The following is a 25848-nucleotide window of genomic DNA, read 5'->3' as shown; positions in this document are numbered from 1 at the left end:
GTTAATAAAACATGGAATTATACATTTTTCAATTTTTAGGATTTAGGCTAGGGTCCTCTTTCAAGGTAATACTAGTCATACTATATGGGTCTGCACCCCAGAATACACAAGAGGGATAAGTAAAGGACAGCTAAAATCTCATCCCTGCTTGTCCACTTGCTGCCCTTTACTGCCTACAACACACACAGTGACGTATAGCGCCAGGAGACCGGAAGTGTCGCGCTGAGCCGAGTTTCTCTGCAGTCAGGTACCCGGAAGTAGTGTGTACGTTACTGAGGATGGAGCCCGGTGTTTGTTGTAGTGCAGGGATTGGAGCTGGTACATGAAGCGCAGGACCTTGTATTCAGGTGCGGGTGGAGAGACTTCTTTATAATGAGCTCAGCTTTCTTTTTATGAAATAGCAGTCAGAGTAGCTTTGCGAAACTGTCGTTCTCGGTGTTATCGTATTCACAGACGTCAGAGGTTTCGGGGGGGGGGGGTATGGATCTGAGGACAAGGAGAATGCATGCAATGATTGGTATGCATGCTTCCTGACTGAAGCTCCCCACCCTCCATACAATCTGATCGTAAAATCTGAATTAGATCTACCAACTACTATGTAGTTGCCTGGTTGGACGCAGATTGATGGAAATAGGTAGATTCTCATTACTGTACAAAGTTTTAGTAAAACGAAGGGACATATTACAATTTGACCAAACAATTCAGCTTTATCATAACTGTATAATATGAGGACCTACCTAATCTATCCATTCAGGTAGACATCTTCACTGCATAGTTGTTGGTAGAGATTGTACAATCAGTTTATAATAGGAGAGGTAAGTTTAAAGGGGAATGTACAATTAGACTGTATAGTGCAGAACACACACTCATCGTGGTAACCAATTGCAGCCACATAGCTTGTTGTGGAAGTGAGATGAGGAAAGCTGACTAATGATTGCTGTGTAAGAGACTCCCCTGTCTCTGGTTGCTGTGTATGGGACTCACCGGTCTCTGGTTACTGTGTATGGGACTCACCGGTCTCTGGTTACTGTGTATGGGACTCACCGGTCTCTGGTTACTGTGTATGGGACTCACCGGTCTCTGGTTACTGTGTATGGGACTCACCGGTCTCTGGTTACTGTGTATGGGACTCACCGGTCTCTGGTTACTGTGTATGGGACTCACCGGTCTCTGGTTACTGTGTATGGGACTCACCGGTCTCTGGTTACTGTGTATGGGACTCACCGGTCTCTGGTTACTGTGTATGGGACTCACCGGTCTCTGGTTACTGTGTATGGGACTCACCGGTCTCTGGTTACTGTGTATGGGACTCACCGGTCTCTGATTGATTACTGTGTGTGGGACTCACCGGTCTCTGATTGATTACTGTGTGTGGGACTCACCGGTCTCTGGTTGGTTACTGTGTGTGGGACTCACCGGTCTCTGGTTGGTTACTGTGTGTGGGACTCACCGGTCTCTGGTTGGTTACTGTGTGTGGGACTCACCGGTCTCTGGTTGGTTACTGTGTGTGGGACTCACCGGTCTCTGGTTGGTTACTGTGTGTGGGACTCACCGGTCTCTGGTTGCTGTGTAAGAGACTCATTGGTCTCTGGTTGGTTACAGTGTATGGGACTCACCGGCCTCTGGTTGGTTGCTGTGTATGGGACTCGCCGGTCTCTGGTTGCCGTGTTTGGGACTCGCTGGTCTCTGGTTGCCGTGTATGGGACTCGCTGGTCTCTGGTTGCCATGTATGGGACTCGCTGGCCTCTGGTTGCCGTGTATGGGACTCGCTGGCCTCTGGTTGCCGTGTATGGGACTCGCTGGCCTCTGGTTGCCGTGTATGGGACTCGCTGGCCTCTGGTTGCCGTGTATGGGACTCGCTGGCCTCTGGTTGCCGTTCATGGGACTCGCTGGCCTCTGGTTGCCGTTCATGGGACTCGCTGGCCTCTGGTTGGTTGCCGTTCATGGGACTCGCTGGCCTCTGGTTGGTTGCCGTTCATGGGACTCGCTGGCCTCTGGTTGGTTGCCGTTCATGGGACTCGCTGGCCTCTGGTTGGTTGCCGTTCATGGGACTCGCTGGCCTCTGGTTGGTTGCCGTTCATGGGACTCGCTGGCCTCTGGTTGGTTGCCGTTCATGGGACTCGCTGGCCTCTGGTTGGTTGCCGTTCATGGGACTCGCTGGCCTCTGGTTGGTTGCCGTTCATGGGACTCGCTGGCCTCTGGTTGGTTGCCGTTCATGGGACTCGCTGGCCTCTGGTTGGTTGCCGTTCATGGGACTCGCTGGCCTCTGGTTGGTTGCCGTTCATGGGACTCGCTGGCCTCTGGTTGGTTGCCGTTCATGGGACTCGCTGGCCTCTGGTTGGTTGCCGTTCATGGGACTCGCTGGCCTCTGGTTGCCGTGTATGAAGTGTTGCCAGCACACCAGGATCTCCAAAATTGGGTCCAAAATTTTAATCACATAGTATAAAAAAAAAAATAGATGCGACGTTTCGGAGCCACGCTATTAAGGGGCATGGTCATTGAAGAAATATCACCACCAGTGGGGGGGGGGGGGGGGCCATGATCGTCTCCTCCTTCGCCGTGGGGCATACTGGACATATACCTTGGGCACAGTCCAGCCAGGGGGCCTTAATACCACTCTATCCTATCTGTGTTTTCTTAAAGACAGATAATCGGCATTGTGATGTGTCAACAATTTGAATCTTTTATTCTATACTTTATGTTCACATCTATTTTGCAGCTATTCTGCTTCTCTGTCTATCATGGCAGCTGGCACAGGGATTTTTTTTTCCCTCCTTTTTCATTTTTTATTTTTCATTCTTTGTCATTCTATTTTTTTCCCCCTCTTATAAATTGAATTTTTTTTTCTTTTTGTTTTCCTTATTCTTCTTTTTTCTTTCTCTTATTTTCATATTTTATTTGAATTTTCGGCTTTTTTTTTTTTCACTTTCCAATCCATATCTGCGAGGTGCAGCGGCTCACTTTCACACTTGATTTTTTTCTTCTTTTCACTTAGCCCCAGAGTGCTCCCTATCTAATTGCAGACCACCGCCATCTGCATTGACATATTGATCCCCTAGGGTGCTCGTGTGTGCATAGCGTGTCTCTGGATTGGAGTAGAAATGCAAGCCCCTAATGGTCACCTAGCAACGGTAGTAAATGGCCAGGTGGAAGTACACAATTAAGGAAAGGAACAGACACGTTTGGGGCTGCAATTGCAGTTTAGTTTTCTGTGCAAATAGGATTCATCTTGAGTATGAACAGAATACTGGTACACTGATCTACCTTGGCCAAAGTGGTTATGACATCCTAATGGCTGCTTTATGTAAATAGGAAACAAACACACAGGTTTATGGACAGGATATAATGTCATTGGATGTCAGGGGCGGGCTGGGGGTTATTTCCTCTTTGCACTGATTGGTGAATGGTTCTTTAAAGCGGGAGTCCGCCGTTTTTTTTTTTTTTTTTTTAAAAGCCAGCAGCTACAAATACTGCAGCTGCTGACTTTTAAAATAGTGACACTTATCCGCCCAGCGCGCCCGCGATGTCGTCACCAGAAGCCGATCTCTCGATCGTCTCTCGGGTGCTGCCACCGCCATCTTGGGTATGGGAATCAGGAAGTGGAGCCTTTCGGCTTCATTTCCCGGTTCCCTACTGCGCATGCGCGATGTCGCGCTGCGCAATAAGGGTGGACCTCCGCTTTAAATGGTGGACTGTTTGTATCACAATTTGTCACTTGCCTGATGAAGGAGTCCTGTGTGGCTCCGGAACATCACTTCTTATTTTTTTGATACTATGTGATTAACATTTTGGAGATCCTGCTGTGCTGGTGACACTTCCTTCTCATGATTGCAGTCAGTTCCAGCCGTTTGTCATTTCAGCACCCAATTTAAGATACCGCCATTTGTGCAGGTACGTGTGTGTTGGGAGTATTGCATTGGTGGTTGCTGTGTATGGGACTCGCCGGTCTGGTTGCTGTGTATGGGACTCGCCGGTCTCTGATTGGTTGCTGTGGATGGGACTAGTGCTGAAACAACTAACCGATTAATCGATTACTATTTTAATAATCGATTAATCGGCCAGTAACATAATGGGGATTAAAAAAAACTAAAATTAACTCTTTATAGTACAAAAAGAGAAAATAATCTCTACTGTAAATATTACTTTCACAGTTCTACAGTAACAAAATGAATTTTAGTCTTTTTAACCCCATTATGTTACTAAATGTCTTACACCTGGTATAACTATAATCTATAAAATATAATCTATATGTTTATTGGTACTTTTTGCAGAAACGCACTACAGTTCATTAAATGTTTCCCATGGGACACATTCATATCTGTACTTTTATCAGCCGCTGCGTATTTGGAAAGGGTCAGGGACTTTTAAAAGCAAAACAGGGCTTCTTTGGTTCAATATACTTGAGAAGCTGCAGAAAAGCATGTAATGTGTTTTTAGCAGCAAATGTTTTATAATCATTTTTAAAATGCAAAAATGCAAATTGCAGTAAAATCACATGCGCAGAAATCAAAAACGCACATCAAAAAGCACTGCAGAAACAGATCAAAAGCAAACTGCATAGGTGTGTACCGAGCCTTATGCTGGCCACACGGATCAATTTTCAGATGAGAATATTCAGACGAAAAATCTTTGTACATTCGCTGAATGAAAGAATTTTCTTTGACATTTTCACTTGTTTTTAATGTTCTGTTTTGAAAATGAATGTAATTTCTGAATGAAAACCACATGCATTGTCTGAAAATTCCTTTGACCAAGCAGTTTTCTATTATTTCCAAATTTTCCCATCACTGTGGTTGAAAATGAACGTAGATGGGACTCGCCGGTCTCTGGTTGCTGTGGATGGGACTCGCCGGTCTCTGGTTGCTGTGGATGGGACTCGCCGGTCTCTGGTTGCTGTGGATGGGACTCGCCGGTCTCTGGTGATTGGTTGCTGTGGTTGGGACTCGCCGGTCTCTGGTGATTGGTTGCTGTGGGTGGGACTCGCGGGTCTCTGGTGATTGGTTGCTGTGGGTGGGACTCGCCGGTCTCTGGTGATTGGTTGCTGTGGGTGGGACTCGCCGGTCTCTGGTGATTGGTTGCTGTGGGTGGGACTCGCCGGTCTCTGGTGATTGGTTGCTGTGGTTGGGACTCGCCGGTCTCTGGTGATTGGTTGCTGTGGGTGGGACTCGCCGGTCTCTGGTGATTGGTTGCTGTGGGTGGGACTCGCCGGTCTCTGGTGATTGGTTGCTGTGGGTGGGACTCGCCGGTCTCTGGTGATTGGTTGCTGTGGGTGGGACTCAGTGGTCTGGTTGGTTGCTATGGCATCTGCCTCCTCCTCATCTGTACTCATGCTGTGTGAGCTGCTCTTGATGATCCTATAATGACTGATTTGTTTAATCCTGTTTAGTCTACTCATAGTTTACATTGCATTCAACTGCCATCTATCATTACATTAATTCCTGATAGTGTGATATATTAGGCAGCTTGTTTGGGACAGCATTGACTAGTTACATTTACTATTGTGGATCATTTATAAGGGGAACTCAGGATAGTCATGTGGAGAGGAAGTGTGTTGGGGGTGGGTGGACAAATGCATTAATCATACTTAAGCTGCATGCTTTCTCAACACCCATCACAGATCACTTATTCCTCCTAACGTCTGCTGCCACCACTAAGCTGTGCTTGCTCTACAGGAAGAAGTGCTCGGTTTGGAACGTTAGGAAAAACTGAGGCCCAGAGGTAAGTCAAATTTATACATCTTACCACTGTTTACCATAAGACATGTGCACTGATCCCTAGAAATCTGCCTAGCTAGGGCTGGAGTGCCAGAATGATAGAAAATACAAAAATATAAATTCTCAATTATACTTGGGGTATTTGGGAATTGTGATTAAATGCAGGGCATACAAAATGAATGTGAAAAAATGCAGTGCTGCATTTTTTTCACAATTGTTTTATTTACATACTATATATCTACACTCATTGCACGTGGCTGTTTAAATTTCACTGAAAGAGCACTGACTTTTTTTCTATCGTACAAAATGTTTCCACGCCAAAATGCTATATTATTATTATTATTATTATTATTATTATTATTATACACAATTTTATATAGCGTCAACAGTTTCCACAGCGCTTTACAATGTAGAAAGGGGACAGCACAAGGAGGAAGGCCCTGCTCATAGAGCTTACATTCTAAAGGGTGGTGGTACAAAAGGTAATAGATGCAGGGAATGATTTGATGGGGGTGGCTCGTGTACAGTTCTTAGGTGGGTGTGGGACAGGCTTCCCTGAATAAATGAGTTTTTAGAAATCTGCTAAAGGTGGACAGGTTAGGGGCTGATCAGACATACCGGGGCAGGGAGTTCCAAAGGATGGGAGAGGCTCTGGATAAGTTTGTTGATATCTGTGCAACTTCATTTAACAGATATCAATGCAAGTCCCAATGAAATCCACAGAAATAGTGCAGTAACCTTTTTCAAAGTCGCTGCGACTTATATGAACGGTTCCATTTCCAAAAATGGGGTAAACTGTCAAGGAAAACTACAGAACATTGTATAGTGTATATCCAGCTTTACTAAAAACTGGTGCAGCTCTGCATAGCGACCAATTAGCTTCCAGGTTTTTTTTTTGTCAAAGCCTGAAGCTAGAAGTTGATTGGCTACCATGCACAGCTGCACCAGATTTTGCATTCACCAGTTTTAGTAAATTAACCCCTATTTGTACATAAATGACAATGTTGTCAGTCAAGCACATACTTTCTTCTTTCGTGCCCATCATTCACACTGCTACAGGTACCTGCACTGTAATAATACATCTAAAGTCTAATGTGACATGCTTGAGCACAGTCACTTGTCCCTAACTATACCCCAGGAACTAAGCCCCAATTTAGATTTGAGTGTAGCAATTTAGAGTCACACAAACACGACTTGTAGTACTGGAGCAGAATCTCATGTTTTTGGCCCCATGGCCTTTTAAATGGGAGCACCTGAAAAATATGGGGGAACAAAATATTGCCCTCAAAGAACCACAGGTACTTTTCAATCTTCTAGATGGGAAAATCGGTGTTAAAAACGCAGCCAAGCTGTATTTTTTTTTTTTTCTCAAACCAGTTTAGGTGAGTTTAGCGTTTGTTTGGTGTTTGGGCATTTATTTATTTCATTGGCTATACTTAGAATTTATTCTGGCCACTGAACTGAATAAACACTGAAAGTGCTAAACCTGCGTCACACCAATTTGAACAGTGCCATTGCCCGCTATAGGATGTGATTTGACCTGTCAAATCGCATGACAAGTCGCTCCAATGTGAACAGGGGCTACAAGTCTGTCTGCATGGATACATAGGATTTTATTGAGGTGTGTTTGGGGGCTTAGGCAAAAAACTCCAAGTTAGGAGCAGTAGTGTACATGAAGCCTAAAGCAAACCTTTAGTACACAGTACACGATGAGTTAAAAAAAATAATAATAATGACCAGACACATCCATATAATAAGGTCTTTCAAACACAGTTCTAAGGCTGGATTCACACCTATGCATCTTTAGTGCTTTCTGCATTTTGGAGATTTGCAATGCAGAACGTGTTCCATAGAAAACAATGTTAAATGGACTGTAGTGCAAATCTGCAAAATGCAAAAAGCACTAAAACTGCATAGGTGTGAATCCAGCATTTGATTCTTATAATGTTTGAGTTTCATGCAGTTCTCTGCATTACTTGCTCATTACTTCCAGTTCAATGATACAGCACAAAATCTCTTCTATATAGTGCAGAGTTCCTATGCATGAGTTCATGTACTGCTTATGTAATAGAAATCTGGTAGACAATTTTTCGTGCTGTTTGGATCTTCTGCAAACGCAACTCTTTTCTGGGGCCTGTTAGGTGAGTAATATGGCTAGGCATTTATTATTTTTTCAATGACGTGTAAAAAAAACAAAAAAAAAAAAAAAAACGTTGAATATGGTTGTTGTGTATGGGGTGCCTGGCTAAGATAAGCAATATGGAACATATAAAGGCTGACTAATGCACACATATGCTGTTCATCTATTAATAATGGTGTGAGTGTATGTAATGCAGTAAGGTAACGAGTCTTGTGATTACATTTTAGGTGATTTGTTGATCTGCCCTTATGCTGTATATCCAGGACGACGTCTACAAAGAATATGTAAACATGATGATGAACATAGTCCTTCTGTCGATGATTCTTTGCATATCTTTGTCTTTCTGGATAATATCTATAACTGCAAGTAGTTATTATGGTGAGTATTCTGTTCAGGTAATTTGTGGCTAAAGGAAATATATAGTAGATAGTTGACAGTGTTTCCATCCTTCACTTCTCGTAGGGATCATTTATATTTTATATATGTTTCCATGGTTAATCCTTATTTACAGCATCTGGGTTAAAATCTCAGCAGGATTCCCTGTGCATTTATATTTCCTTCCTGTTTGTGAGGCTTGTCGCTGAATGTGTTCTCACACATTCCTATATACCGGCAGGATAAATTCTATATTTAGGGACACTTAAATCAGTTATATATGGTTGGAAAGGCTATCAAAATTACTGCAACTGGAAAAAAAGACCCCACAGTGTTTAATTCTAGGTCATGTGATCTAAAATATTGTCCTTTAACCCATAAAAGCAATGCATTGTGGGCTCCTTCATTAACCACTTCAGATCCGCGCTATTGCCAAATGACGGCATTAGCGCGGACCTACATTTTCAGGACTACGTCTATTGACGTCGTCCTGGTTACGAGCGGCCTGCGCGCCCCCTGAGGGGCGCGCGCGGCGCGCTCTGTGATCGGCGAGTCCGTGAGACTCGCCTGATCACCGATCCGTGTAAGGGGTCGATCCCGACCCCTTATCACGTGATCAGCTGTCAGCCAATGACAGCTGATCATGTGATAGAACGGAGCCGGTAATCGGCTATTATTCCTCCTCGCGCTGACAGCGCGAGGAGAGAAAAAAAAAGCCGATCACCGGCGGCCGTGATCGGGACATCAGTCCCGATCACGGCCATCAATACATGGGACCACCTGCCACCTGCCTGTGCCCACCTGCCTCCCGCAGTGCCATCCTGAAGTAAAATAAAAGAAAAAGTAAGTGCCCCCCGTCAGTGCCCCCTGTCAGTGCCCATAGTGCCCACAGTGCCACCCACAGTGCCACCCACAGTGCCACCCCACAGTGCCACCCACAGTGCCACCCAATCTGCCTCAAAGGTGCTGCACCCCAGTGCCGCCCATCAGTGCCCAGCAGTGCCGCCCATCAGTGCCCAGCAGTGCCGCCCATCAGTGCCCAGCAGTGCCACCTATCAGAGCCACCTATCAGTGCCTCCTATCAGTGCCCATCAGTCCCATCTATCTGTGGTACCTATCAGTGCCCATCCGTGCCACCCATCCGTGCCACTTATCCGTGCCACCCATCCGTGCCATCTTATCTGTGCCCATCTTTGCCCATCAGTGCCGCCTTATCTGTGCCCATCGGTGCCGCCTTATCTGTGCCTATTAGTGCCGCCTTAACTATGCCTATCAGTGCCCACCAGTGCAGCCCATCAGTGCCCACCAATGCAGCCCATCAGTGCCCACCAATGCAGCCCATCAGTGCCCACCAATGCAGCCCATCAGTGCCCACCAATGCAGCCTATCAGTGCCGCCTAATCAGCGCACTTCAATGAAGGAGAAAAATGACCCGTTTGCAAAATTTTATAACAAACTATTAAAACATGATTTTTTTTTTTTTTTTTTTTTTTTGCATCTTTTTTTGTTTGTTTAGCAAAAAATAAAACTCCGAGCTGTAACTAAATACCACCAAAAGAAAGCTCTATTTGTGGGAAAAAAATGATAAAAATTTCATTTGGGTACAGTGTTGTATGACCGCGTAATTGTCACTCAAAGTGCATCAGCGCTGAAAGCTGAAAATTGGTCTGGGACTGAGGGGGGTTTAAGTGCCCAGTAAGCAAGTGGTTAAAAAGCTCAAATTGAAGGTAATTGATTTGGAAGATTGTTCAAGAAGGAACAATGTAAATTAGGTATTCCGGAGAATGTTAAACCTTGTGATTTGAAACGCTTCCTAAAAGAGATGATATCTACTCTACTGCCTGAAATCCCACATCAGGAGCTCATGATAGATCGAGCACATAGACTACCTAAACCCAAACATATACCAGAAAAGCTACCCAGAGATGTGATTGCAAAAATATTTTTTTTTTGAAGAGAAGGAGCTACTAATGTATTTTACAAGACATAACGCACCACTACCTGACCCATATGCAGGAATAATATTGTACTCAGATCTTTCGTAGACAAAACTATACAAGCACGCAAAAATCTCAATACAATAACTAAAATTCTTAGGAAACACAAAATCATCTATAAGTTGGGTCTCCCTACAAAACTAATGCTGAAAAGAGATGGAAAAGAATATGCCATCATGAATATGGAAGATGGCCTGAAACTTCTGAAAAAAATGGGGCTTTTTACCTCCAAACGATGATCACGTAACGGAAAAAGCCACGCCGGGAAAAATCCCACAACAATGGCAAACTAGCCATAAATGACACACTTTCTTCATTACCTTTCTATGAATCTGCCTCTAAATAACACATCCTGAAATGTAAAGATCTGTCCAATCAGAAGGCAAAATAGCCTCTTAGAAAAGCTCAGCTCAGGGAACCCTAAGCCAGAGACTTATTATTTTTCAGTTGAACTGTTTCTATGTTAATCCCAAAACAAGTAAATATAATCTGTACACGGGAGTATATCTTTATCGCCCTTTTTTTATTTTTTTTTTATTTTTTTTATATTACCTAGTTTATTGTTACCTTGACTTTTTTGTTGAACAGTTGGAAACTTAAACCTCTCTGGATTTATAAATGGTACAAGACTACCACATACTGGACAAAACGGGATACAACAGGGACAGAAATCAAAATTCCAACCATCAGGATAAATTCAATTGTGATTTTCTTTAGCATCTAAAATTACCATCTTCATGGCACTTAAATTTATGTCACCGAATGTAAGGAGCCTTCGTTCAAATGGAAATCTCTTTGGAAAGACATATTAAAAATGAACAGCGATATTATATGCATACAAGAATCACATTTTGCAGAGGATAAAGCTCTGAAATTTTCTCATAACTCTCCTCATATATATGTATCCAACAACTCTCGGAAAAAGGATTAATAACAATAATAAAAGACTCGGTGTCCTTTCAACCATTAGAAGTCAAGACTGATAATCAGGGAAGATTTATCAATTTGTTTGCAAATATTGAGACTGAAAACTACACTAGTGTCACTATATATATATATATATATATATATATATATATATATATACCCACAACATTTTATCCCAAAAACTTGACACAAAGCTCGTAAAATGCAGAAAGGCCGCCTAATATGTGGGGACTTTAAAGCACCTCTAGACCACAATATCGACACCACCAAACAAGGCAAACCTAATAAATGTGGACTCAATAAAATTTTCTCTATGGAAGATATGTATCATCCCTAGAAGTGTTTACACTCCACTGAAAGGGATTACACCTTTTACTCCCAGGTTCACAAATCCTATTCCAGGATTGACTATTTTTTATCACAGACAAAACTTGCTCCCAAATGTAATTAAAGCTCAGATCCATAACATTTCCTGGTCTGATCACGCTCCAATAACATTGGAAATCAAAACAGGCCAAACCTATACTAATAACAAATTATGGAGGAACAATACCTATATTTTATCTAAAAAAGAAAAAAAAAAGCCATTTGTGATAAAAGAAAAATGTTAATTTCAATGATGGTTCGGTGGAAAATACCACCTTTTATGGTGTTCGCCCAAAGCCTATATCAGAGGCATATTACTAAAAATAGCAGCAAAAGGAAAAAAAGAGGAAATTTAATTGAAATAAAACTCTACAAGAGATCTCGTCAGTAAATGAAAAACATAAAAAGAATCCCAAAGATCCTACAACTGAATAATCTAAGGATCTGAGAGATCTGTTAATAGAAGACCACAATAAATACTTGAAAAAATTGAAGGTGAATTACTACTCAAAGCAAAGCTGGTAAACTATTAGCAAATCTACTAAAACAACGGCAAAATCAAAATAAAATAAATGGTTTAAAACACTGTATCTCAGTTACATTACGACCCTCAAAAAATAGCTAACACATTTGCAGATTATTACGAATCCCTATACAACCTTAAAGAAGATAAAAGTATCCCCCAACCTACAAAAAATACATCAGAATTTTTAAGCAAAATATATCTTCTAGAAATAGACCCCACCGACTTAACATAGTTAAATAATCCTATTACAATAATTGAAACCACAAGGGTTATTAAATTCCTACCTAAAAATAAAACCCCAGGTAAAGATGGGTTATTGGGTGAATATTCTCAAGCTTTTACAGAAATGTTATCACCACGTTTAACTAAAATGTTTAATCAAGTAGCCAATAATAATCAATACCCGAAAGAAATGCTAGAAGCACTAATAATTACACAAAACCAAACAAAGACCCAACTGCCCAAGCAACTATAGGCCAATATCATTACTAAATTTGGATATTAAAATTTACATGAAAATGATAGCGAATAGTTTACTAAATATAACCACCTACCTTTATTGGGGCAGATCAAGTGGGATTCGTAAAAGAAAGACAAGCCTAAGACGGAATTTGAAGAATGGTAAATTTTATTAAACTATATAGAAAACGGTCATACTCTAGTTATCTTCCTAGCACTTGACGCAGAAAATTTGATAGGGTGCATTGGCAATTCATATCTCAAACGGTAGAAAAATTTAGTATCAAGGGATTTATTCATTCCGATATTATGTCCTTATACTTTATACTCCTCTGCAAAACTCTCCAAAAACTTTAAACCGACGAATGGAACCAGGCAGGGATGTCCATTGTCCCCTATAATCTTCTCACTAATAATAGAGCCATTAGTAGAAAGTATAAGAAATAACCCTGGGATTACTAGAATCACTATTGGAAAATATGAACATAAAATTGGACTTTTTGCGGATGATATAAATTGTAACTAACCCCAAATCCTCCATACCCAAAGTTTGAAAATTCCTAGAACATTATGGGGAGGTTTCCTACTACAAAGTTAACCAAAATAAATGTTATGTATTACCCATGAACATCCCCAAAAACCAAATTGATATACTAAGCAAGAAGTATGACTACAACTGGAATGAACCATCCATCACCAATGTAGTATAGATCTACAATACATTAAAATACACCTATCGTGGGTTGGGAAGATAGAATAAAATGAAAACCTTAACCAAGATATTATTATATTTTCGTTCTCTCCCAATTTTGATACCAGCAAATTTTTTTACACAAATTAATACAAAAATGAAGAAATTCATATGGCATGAGAAACAAAACAAGGGTAGCATTTGATATACTAAGTGCCGGTTCACACTAGTGCGATGCCAGACATCGCATGTAATTCGCAGCGCACTGCTGTTCACATTACATGCGATGTCTGTGTGGGTGCGATGTCAGCCATACAGATAGCATGGCTGATATCGCACCACATTCGGTCCAAGCACACACAGGACCCTTTTTTCTGTTCGGACCAGAATCGGATCGCATGTGTGTTCACACATATGCGATCCGATTCGTGTCCGAACTGTCAGTTCGCAGTGCGATACGCGAGCTGATATGAGGGTGTCGTTAACATATAATGACACTCCCTAGCAGTTTGCATATGGCAGTGAGAACTGCCGTGCGTGTCGGGAGCGATGCGGGATGATTCGCAGGGTTCTCGCATCGCGCTAGTGTGAACCGGTACTAATACAGAATTGGGTGGAATGGGACTACCAAATATTAAAAATGTATTATGCTTCCTTATTAGACCAATAACAAATTATGGGTGCATATAGAAAAATAATTCACAAAAGGACATGATTTATAAGCTGTCTATGGCCAAGCATATAATACACAAAAAAATACTCATACCCAACCTCCTATCTATAAAAGCAACCTTAATTGCATGGACACATATTCTTTCCAAATCTAATAAAGAAATTCCTTGTACTAAAGTACCAACTCCAACAAGAAAAGTGGAATAAAAATATCAACAAGTGATTGGATAAAGACAGTATTTCAAACCTACCAATATCTACCAGATCATCTCAAAAACATAGTTGAAAATAAAAAGAACAAACAAAAAAATTAAAACTATAATAAATAACCATTCCCACGATAATCTGGGAATACTTAAAGCGGTTCTTCACCCTAAAGGGGAAGTTCCGCTAGTATTATCCCTCCCCCCCTCCGGTGCCACAATCGGCACCTTTCGGGGGGGAGGGGGGTGCAGTTACCTGGATAATCCAGGTAACTGCACCCACTTCCGGCCAGACCGCCGCAGACCCCCGCATTGCTCCGCCCCCCCCCCCCCCCCCGTTGTGTTCTGGGAAACACACAGTTCCCAGAGACACAGCGGGGGACCATAAGAGAAGCGCAGCGCAACTTGCGCATGCGCAGTAGGGAACCGGGCAGTGAAGCCCTCATGCTTCACTTCCCGATTCCCTGACAGAGGATGGCGGCGGTGGCTGCAGCGAGACGAGCGATAGCTCGTCATCTGCCGCCGACATCGCTGGAACCTGGGACAGGTAAGTGTGATATTATTAAAAGTCAGCAGCTGCAATATTAGTAGTTGCTGGCTTTTAATATTTTTTTTTTAGGTGCAGCTCCTCTTTAACACATCTAAACAAAAAAAGGGAATATCTTTATTTTATAACCTCGTTTCATCCATCTCTACAAATGTTAAAAATCCCAACATGTTGAAATGGGAGAAAGACCTCTCAAAAACATTCTCTTGGGAACAATGGAGAAAAGCTATAACAACTAAAACATCTGCTTGCATTGAACATTGGGACAATTCTCAAAAAAAAAATGATTAGCAAAATTATTCCCCTCCATATCGCTATTATGTTGGAGGTGCAATGAGTCTTCAGGTAACCTATACCGTACATTCTGGGCCTGCAAAAATGTACCAAGTTTCTGGAACGCCATCTCCTCTTTTCTAGCAGACCTCACAGGCAGGTTAATAGATTTGACACCAGAAATGGCCTTACTAGGAATAAATCTGGATAGATACCCACTATGTTTTAGGGCGATAGTAACGCATACTCTGGTAGTGGCAGGGCTAACCATCACAAGCATGTGGAAATCTACAGGCATTCCTAACTTGTCAAGGGTGGTCGCTAGAATAAACCACTCAAGCCCAATATGAGATTCTTCTAGCTTGGAAAAACTCCGTTAATAATTTTATGAGAAACTGGCAACGATGGCTTAAAAATCAGAGCCTCTAACTAAGACCTTTTTAAAAGGTTGTGATGTATTACCAGGTTGTATACTACTAATTTTATTCTTTTTGTATCTGTCACCTTTTTATAAAGAGTGGAATTGGATCCATTTATGGTTAGCACCCATTGGGGTCGATGGATCAAAGGACACTGTACAAACTTATTTAGCTGAAAGATCTTGTGCCATACAATGGGTTACTATTTTACTTATAAATTTACAGTTGTTAAATGTTAACCATAACGTACTTACTGTAACTAAGAATGTTCACACTCACACTGGATTGCTCTTCATAAAGCTAATAAAAATTTCAAGTTAAAAAAACAAAAACAAAAAAATCTTAATCCTAACAAAAATAAATAACCCCATGTTAGGAAGCTAGTTCAGCTAATACTAATTCTCACACCGCTAATGCAAATTCTTCTGCAGCTACTGCTCATTCCCTAAAACGAATTCTCATGAGCAGTAGCTGCAGAAGACTTTATGTTCACTGCAGAAATATTTGCATTAGCTGCATGAGAATTCGTTTTAGGAAATGAGCATTAGGGATTGATTAGTAGCTGCAGAAGAATTTTACATTAGCTGTATGAGAATTCGTATTAGCTGAACTAGCTTCCTAACATAGGGTTATTTACTTTTATTTTTGTTAGGGTTACACTGTTACTACTAATAATAATAGTTAATGAATAAATAAATGTAAGATACACTAATAAAAATAATCATAAATTCAATAAATACTAAGTAATAGTATTTAAATAATTAACCCCTAACCCTTAAAAAAAAACTAAACACCCTAACAAAATTTACTATTAATATTTCTAATTTAATATTATTAAGGTTAGGGGTTAATTATCATTTTTATATATGTATTATTACATATTATTTTATTTATGATGATTTTTAGTTCTTTGCAAATCTAGTTTACTTAGCTCCCTAGTATATTCCATATCGGGTTGTATGGAAAGTCCAGTTTTGCGAAAGTAAACAGAAAGTTCGGGTCATAGCAATGTACCTGGTGATGCAGCAATAAAAACCTGACTCTTCCCTACCCTACTCTGTCCTCTTCTGCCATGATTCATTAATCATTGTTATATGATGATGTGTAGTTTACACACGTTATTTGTTTGTATTTCATTGCTTAGCCGTTGATTGGCACATGCAGCAATTAAAAGTGACACTGAATAATAATCTTATTTGCACATCCACTACCTAATATCAGTAAAATCCTGTTTTTCATTAAATAGTTTCTTACTGTTTCTTTTCTTCATTCATGTAAAGTCCTTCTTGAGCTCTTAAACCTCAAATTTTCTCCCTCATTTCCATTTGTTTGAAACAAGCAGTGCTGGTTAGTTGTAGTCATGTGCACTGCCCTATACACAATTCATATTCAGTAGTCCCTAGTCTAGTCCTTCGCAAGAGTGACAAATACAGAGTGGCTACACTTTTACTTACAGCAGGACCATGGAGAACAAATGTAGCCACCCTCTAACAGGGAGATCAAATCACAGCAGAAAAAAAAAATATATATATATATATATATATATATATATATATATATATATATATATATATATATATATAATCACAATTGAGTCATTAAAATGATCCCATACGTATTTCCTAGTGGAAGTATAAAGGTAGTGTTTTTCACCAAGTAATTCCATTCCCCCCCCTGTTCTTTTGTTTTGTTTTACCAGGTACACTGCGTCCAATATCGCCATGGCGTTGGCTGGTTTCTGTGATTGCTCCAATTATTATTGTGTCACGTGGCTTGAAAAAGAAGAGCTTAGATAGTAGTGGAGCTCTCGGAGGTATGTTATGGACATTTAAGTCTCTGGATTTTGCAAGAATTTTGTTTGCAGTTATTGTACCAGAATATAGAAGAAATTATAAAAAGCTATATGTTAATAAGTCTGGTATTATTTTGTTTTACCTAATCAAAGAATAAAATCCTAAAATGCAGAGCTGTAAATGTTTGTGTGTGTATATAATATATATATTATTTTAAAATTGTACAGTGGATATAGAAAAGAATCCCCCCCCCCCCCTTACAATAATCACATTTTGTTGCTTTGCAGCCTGAAATGAAGACAGACACAGTTTATCTTGTATCCAGCTGTATTTACTCAGTGCAACTTATAACACCCAAGGGAATGATAAAACACCAACATTTGCTGTCACCTCAAAATAACTCAACACACAGCCATTAATGTCTAAACCTCTGGCAACAAAAGTGAGTACACCCCTAAGTGATTAGCCATTTTATTACCCGGTGTTATGTGACTTGTTCGTGTTACAAGGTCTCAGGTGTGAATGGGGAGCAGGTGTGTTAAAATTTGGTGGTATCGCTTTCATTCTCTCATAACACCAAATTTTAATACACCTGCTACCCATTCACACCTGAGACCTTGTAACACTAACAAGTCACATGACATCGGGGAGGGAAAATGGCTAATTGGGCCCAATTTGGACATTTTAACTTAGGAGTGTACTCACTTTTGTTGCCAGCAGTTTAGACATTAATGGCTGTGTGTTGAGTTATTTTGAGGGGGCAGAAAATTTACACTGTTATACAAGCTGTACACTCACTACTTTACATTGTAGCAAAGTGTCATTTCTTCAGGCTCGGTTCACACAGGGGCGACACGACTTCAGGACGACTTTGTGAGGCAACTTGGAGACGACTTGAACACACGACCGGCCCCCCACCCTATGTGAATGAGTATGGGGTACAATGTACCCCTACCCATTCACATGTAAAATAAAGTACAAAAAAAACCACAACACACAAGATAAAATAGTTTATTGCACAGCTCCGGGGGTCTTCTCGCCGGACTCCTCCGCTATCTTCTTCTAGCTCTTTTACTAGTGGAGGAGCCCAGCTTTCTTCCTCGCCGCCGCCCTCTTCTTCCGACTTCGGGGGTCTTGTCCCCCTCTTCGGTTCTTCTGCCAGGCCACCGCGCCTTCTTATAGCTCTTTTACAGGCGGTGGCCCGGTCTTCTGACGCCACCGCCTTCTGTTCTTCTTCTTCTCCTGGAGATGTTGACTCAACGTTCTCTCCGGCCGCAATGCCAGGGGTGCGCTCTGCGCGGAGACTTATATAGGGAAAAGGGGCGGGATCATCGGTTGATGTCACATGGGTTGATGTCACATGGTGACCCCCCGCCCCCTTACGATATCACAGTCCCGGAGGATGCTGGGACTGTCGCCATGTGACATCAACCGATGACCCCACCCCTTGTCCTTATATAAGTCGTCGCGCAGCGCGTCCCTGGCATTGCGGCCGGAGAGAGCTTCGAGTCAACATCTCCAGGAGAAGAAGGAGGAGAAGAACGGAAGGCGGCGGTGACAGCGACGACGACAGAAGACCGGCTGTAAAAGAGCTATAAGAAGGCGCGGTGGCCCGGCAGAAGAACCGAAGAGGGGGACAAGACCCCCGAAGTTGGAAGAAGAGGGCGGCGGCGAGGAAGAAAGCTGGGCTCCACCGCTAGTAAAAGAGCTAGAAGTAGATAGCGGAGGAGTCCGGCAAGAAGACCCCCGAAGACGGAAGACCCCCGGAGCTGTGCAATAAACTATTTTATCTTGTGTGTTGTGTTTTTTTTTGTACTTTATTTTACAGGTGAATGGGTAGGGGTACATTGTACCCCATACTCATTCACATAGGGTGGGGGGCTGGTATCCGGGGGGCACCCTTATTAAAGGGGGCTCCAGGATTCCGATAAGCCCCCCGCCCGCAGACCCCGAGAACCAACGGCTCAGGAGGGGGGGGGGGCGCCCGCTCGTCCCCACCCCCTTTCCTGGGCGGCCGGGTAGCGTGCCCGGATAAGGGCCTGGTGTGGATCTGGGGGGGACCCCCACGCCGTTTTTTCGGTGTAGGGGGTTCCCCTTGGAATCCATACCAGACCTGAAAAAAAGATGTATAGATATATATCTCTATCATACATATACACATATACACACATACATATATACACACACACACTCTTGTTATCCTTTTAAACCTTATCATTTGCCTTCCCTGGTTCCTACCTCCCCTTCAACGTGCTACTGAAATGTTTAGTTTTCATTACCAACTTTATTATAAATATGTAAGCAGCATTTAAACCTATTTTATATGGTACATAAACTGTATTGGCTGTAAGAAATGAGGAGATTAGGTTTTTTACAGTGCAGGGTAGCAAAATTGTAGAGTGGTGTAAAGCAAAAAACACAGGAAAAACTAAAGAACCAATCAAAGGCAACTGTAGGGAGGGTCTCGGTGTTCAGGTTTCTCAGTGTATACATCTGAGAATCTTTCATGGTCAGTAAATGTGCACGCTGTTTAAAAATCTTAACAAGGTTCATATTCTTGCACAGATTTTTGGATACAAAACAGTTTACTTTTTCTTGTAATTTCTACAAAATATAATAAAACTCAAGTGAAAAAAAGTCTTACTAAGGATTATACCTTCTGAGATTACTTAGGAAGAGCAGACCAGCGAAGAAAGTATAAGAGAATGTCTGTCTATCATTCATCATATTGGTATAATAGCATTTTTATAACAGCTTACCTGTAAAATCATTTTTATTTTTAAGTACATCACAGGACACAGAGCCATAGTAGTTACTATGTGGGATATAGGCCACCTTGAGGGGATGGACACTGGCACACCCTAAGACAGGAAGTCCACTTGCTATATAATCCCTCCCACTACTGGGAGTACCTCATTATTATTTTTTATAGCAAAGCAATACACTTGTTTACTAGAAAGAGGGGCGGGATGTCTGTGTCCCGTGAAGTACTTCAAAGAAAAGGATTTGACAAGTAAGCTGTTATAAAAATCCTATTTTCTTATCGTACAGCACAGGACACAAAGCCATAGTGGTTACTATGTGGGATGTCCCATAGCAATGCCAGCTGATCGGAGGGAGAAGCAACAGAATTAGGGCAACATGAGACTAGAGGAGTTATACTGCTGCCTGCAGCACACTACACCCAAAGGCGATATCCTCATGCCTTTTTACATTCACCTGATAAAATCTGGTTAATGTATGGGCTGAAGACCAAGTTGAGGCCTTGCAGATTTGAACCATGGAAGATTGGTGATGCACCCCCACGAAGCACTAACAGCTCTAGTGAGGTGTGCTTTAATATGAAAAGATTGAACTTTCCTCCTTAAACCATGAGCTTGAACAATTCATTTTCGAATCCCTTTATAAATAGATGCTGCCTGTCCTCTTTTAGGACCTTAAGGCAACGCAAACAAAATATCAGTTTTAAGAATCTGTCGTTCTTAAATTTTGACTGCTCTCACCACATCAAGAGTGTAGTGGATTTTCTTCTGCAGAATGGGGTTCTGGGAAAAAAATGTAATTAAGGTAGAACAATATCCTGGTTTAAATGAAAATCTGAGACTACCCTAGGTAGAAAATTAGGTTGAGGACACAATACAACCTTATCCTTGTGAATAATTAAATATGTCTCTTTACAAGAAAGAGCAGTCAACTCTGATACCATTCTTGCAGAAGATATGGCTACCAGCAAAACTAGTTTCCTGGTCAAAAAGGATGAAGGGAATATGTTGTGTCGGCTCAAAAGGCTGTTTCTGTAATGCCGACAGGACTAAATTCAAGTCCCAAGGGTTCAGGGGTGACTTAACTGGAGGTTTTAAGCAACGTTACCCCCTGAATAGAGCTACGAACCAAAGAGTGAAGCAAGTGGCTGCTGAAAAAATACTAAGACCTGGTCCTTGATAGTACTCAAGACCAGCTTTATTCTACCTATGATATGATATATTTTCTGTGGTGCCAACCCTTGGATTCACATCAGGAGACATATGCCTTCTAGACTCTCTAATATGACTCTGGAGGCCGAGTTTCTTGCATTAACCAGAATAGACTCCACTGAATTTGACAGCCCACGCTTCTCCGGAATGTGGGTCTTAATAGCCAAACCGTTAAATTTTGTGTTTGTAAAGTAGGATGGAATCAGGGACCTTGCGAGAGATGATCTGGCTGTGGCAATAGGGTCCATAGGTCCCCTACCGCCATCTTTATGATCTCTGCATACCAAGATTTCCTGGGCCACTCTGGGAGCCACAAGAGTCACCGACTTCCCTTCCTGCTTGATCCTGCAAAGAAGTTGTGAACGCAGGCAGAATAGGAGGGAATGCATAAATCAATGAGAACCAATTCCACTGGAATAGCAAGACATCTGTTCCGCATGCTAGTGGATCCTGTGTTCTTGAAATCTTGTCTATTTCTTTGTTAAACCTGGAAGCAAACAGATCTTTGCCTGGCACCCCCCATCTTTGACATATTGACATGAAGATATCGGGGTGAAGGAACAACTGCTGGCGACTCAAGTAAGCCACCTGCCAATTTTCTATTTCTAGAATGAAGACTGCCCAAGATGGCATATGATTCACTATTCTCTGGGCCACAGAACTTCTTGTGCCCCCTTGGTGATTAATATAGGCCATTGCTGTGGCATTGTCAGATTGAATCCTGGCAGGACAATTCTGTAAACTGAACATTCAGGCCTCAGGACCAAGTGCTCTGCCTGAATTTTTAGAATGTTAATAGGCAAGGCCATTTTTGATCTGGGAACTTCTCTTGGACAGTTGCCTCTTCCAGGACTACTGCCCAACCCAAAAAAGGTTGCCATATGTTGTTACCACTTCCCAGGTAACTGAAGGATTGCAGATTTTTGGTTATTAACCATAAACTGAGGCTCCGGTGCACCCAGCCTACAGCACCTGGTATTTCCAGGCAGTCTCCCATCCAGGCACTAACCAGGCCTGACCCTGCTTAGCCTCCAAGATTTGACTAGATCGGGTGCTTTCAGGAGGATGTGGCCGTAGGCTTTGGAGTCGGACACATTGGGAATCTAGAGCTTGAACCCTTTGTTCCTAGCTGATAGGATACTGTTTTGCAGCAGTCTCGAATGAAACTGAGCAAAAGGAATGGCCTTGAATTAAGCTACCATCTTTCCCAACAACCTCATGCAAAGCTGAGTAGAAGAATTCATCTTGCCTTGACCACCTGAATCGGTTCCTTTTATGGCGCTGATCTTTGCATGGGGCAAGAATACCCTTTTCTGGGTGTAGCTATGATCAGACCCAAGTATTTTAGCATTCTTCAAGGTTTTAAAGAAGATTCCTTCTAGGTTGAGCATCCGACCTAGATATTCTAGGTAGTTAAATGTGGTGACCATACTTTGGTCTAAGCTGGCTACCGACTGGTGAATCAAGAACAGATCGTCTAGGTAAACCATATTCATTATATCTTGGGCCATAATCTGGCTAGAAGAGGAGCCAGAACCTTTGTAAACACTCAAGGTGCAGTAGCTAGACCGAAAAGCAGAGCAACACACTGAAAATTAAGATTTTCAACCTTGAAAAGTAGATATTACTAGTGAGCAAGGAAATAGGCACATGGAGCTATGCATCTTTGATATCGATTGACACCAGAAGTTCTCCTCCTTGTAGGATGGAGATAACTGATTGGATTGACTCCATGCAAAAAAAGAGTGGTTATATTCAGGAATTGTATTTAGATTTTTGAGATCCGGAATGTCCATTCGGTTTTGGGGAAAAAAAAGTTTTGAACCAAACCCCAACCTCTGCTCTTACATGGGGACCACCATGAACATTTTTTGCCAAGAGATGGTCCAATGCTTGAGAGAAAGACCTCTTTTTCTCTGCATCCTTAGGTATGTTTGATCTGAGAAAACGAGCAGATGGGGAACTCTCAGAACTCCAGTTTGTACCTTGGAGCTATTGAGGAAGTCCCCCATCTGTCTCAACACTCTTCCCCAGATCCTTGAGAACTGCAGAAGAATTCCCCCTATTCGATCGAGTGGGGGAGGCTTCAATACTTTGTAGGTTTCCTCCTCCAAGACCTCTTTTGTCCCTGGGGTTGACCCTGAAGATTACCTTTTGAACTTGACAGCGGAGGCCATCATGACTGCCTGGAGTTTTTAAAATGAAAATACATTTACTCCTTTTCTTAAGTGGCAAAGGGGTACCTTTTTCCACTAGAATTTCTTTGGATGTATTATATTACCCAAATCATCCCCAAATAGCTACCGCAAAAGGAAGACTAGCCAGGTGCTTCTTGCATGGTGCTTAGCGAAGGGCGCAAGGCCTGAAGGATAGAATCTCTCATAGAAACTATTGCAAACATAAAGCTGCTAGTAGCTTGGCAGATCCTGAGCCTGCAATTAACCAATTACTATCAGTGCAGACTGAGACACTCAATCTGCCAGAGAAAGTGGTTTTTTTTTTTTTTTTTCAATAATTGTAATTCCAACTTTTTATCCATTGGATCCCTAAGCATTTGAGCATTGTCTGCCGGACAAGTCAAACTCTTATTCCCAGAGGATATAGCAGCGCTAATTGCTGGTATACCCCACTTTTGGTGAATTTTCTGTACCATAGGATAAAGTGTGAAAAAACTTTTTAAGAGGGCAAAAAATGTTTATCTGGGTGATCCACTAAGATACAAAAAAGCTTTTCCAGCAATGAATGGACAGGAAAGGTATGCACAGCTTGAGGAGGCTTTAGCGAACCCAGACACTCAGTTAAGGGTACATAAATTCGAAGCAGACCATTCAGCAAGAAATTGCACCATCAGTCTTACAGATTGAAAGCTGATCCATCTGCAAAAGGAGTCATTAGCCTCACCATGGTCCCTTGAGGGAATTCATCTTCTCCTGCCCCTAGTTCCTCAGTTTGAGGGTCCTGGTTAATGGAAGAGAACCTGTCGCATTTTGTCCCACACTGGGATGCGATTAAAGCCGCTAAATTTTTATTTTTTTCCCAATGCTATCATGGCTGAGGAAAATAAACGGGGGCAATAGTGTTGAAAACAGCTGCAAACATTTCATGGCCCCAATGCTCATTCTGACCAGCTACCCCCTCTCAGGAGAGGATGCCATTGTAAAGATAAGTAGGCTTTCCAGAGCTTGAGAGAGACCCTTTTAGCCCTTTTTGGGGGGTGTTTCAACCCCCCTTCTGACCTTAGCCCGATGCACAAAGGCAGAGGTACTATCAGAAGAAATCGCATCCACTGCTTGAGCAATAGTTCAGCCACTGCCGCTGCTTTTAATGCTCAGCCTGATGCAAATGTGTCAAATAGGAAAATGCCTGTGTCACCAAACCTCTTTCATGCCCGTCTCAGCTCTTGTGTCCCTCCGACAACTTGCAGCCAGCACAAATTGAGTTTTTACAACACACCCCCGCATCGGCGTTGGAGAACGCCAATGCTGCGCTAAGCCCTGCCCCCTCCTTTCTCTTTTCAAAAGGAAACGTTTTCCTGCACGGGCCTCTGATTGGGATCGGCTTGTGTGGGAGGGATGGCGAGGAGGAGATCTGAAAGCCACTGCCGTGCTAGGGGCGGTGAAAGAAAAACTGCATCGCTGGTCATTATTTAGCTCTCTCCTAATGTTCAGCCTTGTGGAGAGGGGGAGAATTGAGCCCAGGTGGGGGGGGGGGGGGGGGTGTCTGGTAAAGCAAAATCCCCCTGAAGGAAAAAAGCCTACTGCTTCTGTGACACAGCGTGATCTCTGAGCAAAGCATGAGAAGGTACGTGCTCCATACAGCCCCCAGTGGTGACACTTGGGCATGACAACATTTTACTTTTTAAAGGAGACATTTCATAAGAAATATTTAAAAATTTCTTAGAAAACTCCACTTACCTTTCCCGCCGCTGGGTTTTCTGTGGTAAAAACCAACAGACCCAATTGTCACCCTTCATGGTGGGTTCTGTTAACAAACTTTCAGGAACCGGGGACCCTCGGGGAACCCACACTCCTGGCCCTGTAATAGTACCCCGCCAGTAAAACTTTATGGCTCTAAAATACCAAAGTACTGGATCCCCGGGTCCAGCTCTCTAAAAAGAGAAGTGTTACAGGTTAAACTTTGTTTCTTCGGACACGAGGCCCGGGTACCATTCAATTCGGCCTAAAAGATACTTTGCATCCGACTGCATAGCTAGCCCCAGCAAGGATTGCTCCAGTGGAGCACAGCACATCTTTACTCGTGACCAACACCTTAGACACTGGCGAAAAAACTGATGTACTCCCAGTAGTGGGAGGGGTTATGTAGGGAGTGGACTTCCTGTCTTAGAGTGTGCCAGTGTCCATCACCTGAAAGTGGCCTATAACTCACATAATAACTACTATGGCTCTGTGTCCCCTGATGTACGATCAGAAACCGTATTTTGTGTGTGTGTGTGAAGTGGTGTTTGTGTTTTGACTCATTGTTCTTGAAAACGTTGGAAATTTTTATTTTCCATTTCAATAAATCTTATATCGGTTACAGTCAATTCACCCATTTTGTCATTCTGCTACCAGCCACATGCACCGTTGTAGACTCATATTGCAGACAATGCTGAATTTACACAGAAAGTTATTTTTTCAAAATCTGTAGTGTTGAGGTCTATCTGAGCAGGTTTTTTGTTACTTATTTTTATTTCCAAGGGATCCTGTAAAATGGGTTTAGACAAATTTACACTTTGGTATAAAAAAACAAGTGGCTACGAATACAGGCACATG

General features: G+C 42.2%; 1 protein-coding gene and 1 pseudogene across 3 annotated transcripts in view; one reads left to right on the top strand and one right to left on the bottom strand.

Moving 5' to 3' along the window:
- Positions 1–226: 226 nt before the first annotated feature.
- Positions 227–25848, top strand: part of TMEM19 (transmembrane protein 19) — a 36704-nt gene continuing 11082 nt past the window's right edge. Inside the window, exons 1-4 of one of the 3 annotated variants that reach the window (XM_077468520.1) lie at positions 227–347; positions 5618–5718; positions 8082–8232; positions 17009–17122. In XM_077468520.1, the coding sequence (XP_077324646.1) occupies positions 8103–8232; positions 17009–17122 (244 nt within the window). In that variant the 5' untranslated portion in view covers positions 227–347; positions 5618–5718; positions 8082–8102. The remainder of the gene's footprint in view (positions 348–5617; positions 5719–8081; positions 8233–17008; positions 17123–25848) is intronic. The other 2 variants (XM_077468521.1, XM_077468522.1) reach the window with 2 other exon arrangements.
- LOC143965445 (5S ribosomal RNA) lies at positions 22037–22155 on the bottom strand (annotated as a pseudogene).

This window comes from Lithobates pipiens, unplaced genomic scaffold (assembly GCF_037356315.1).
Source record: "Lithobates pipiens isolate NorthernLeopardFrog02 unplaced genomic scaffold, aLitPip1_a1.2 Scaffold_8, whole genome shotgun sequence".
NCBI lineage: Eukaryota > Metazoa > Chordata > Amphibia > Anura > Ranidae > Lithobates > Lithobates pipiens.
The sequence above is the reverse complement of the archived record's forward strand: the minus strand, read 5'-3'. Positions and strand labels throughout refer to the sequence as shown.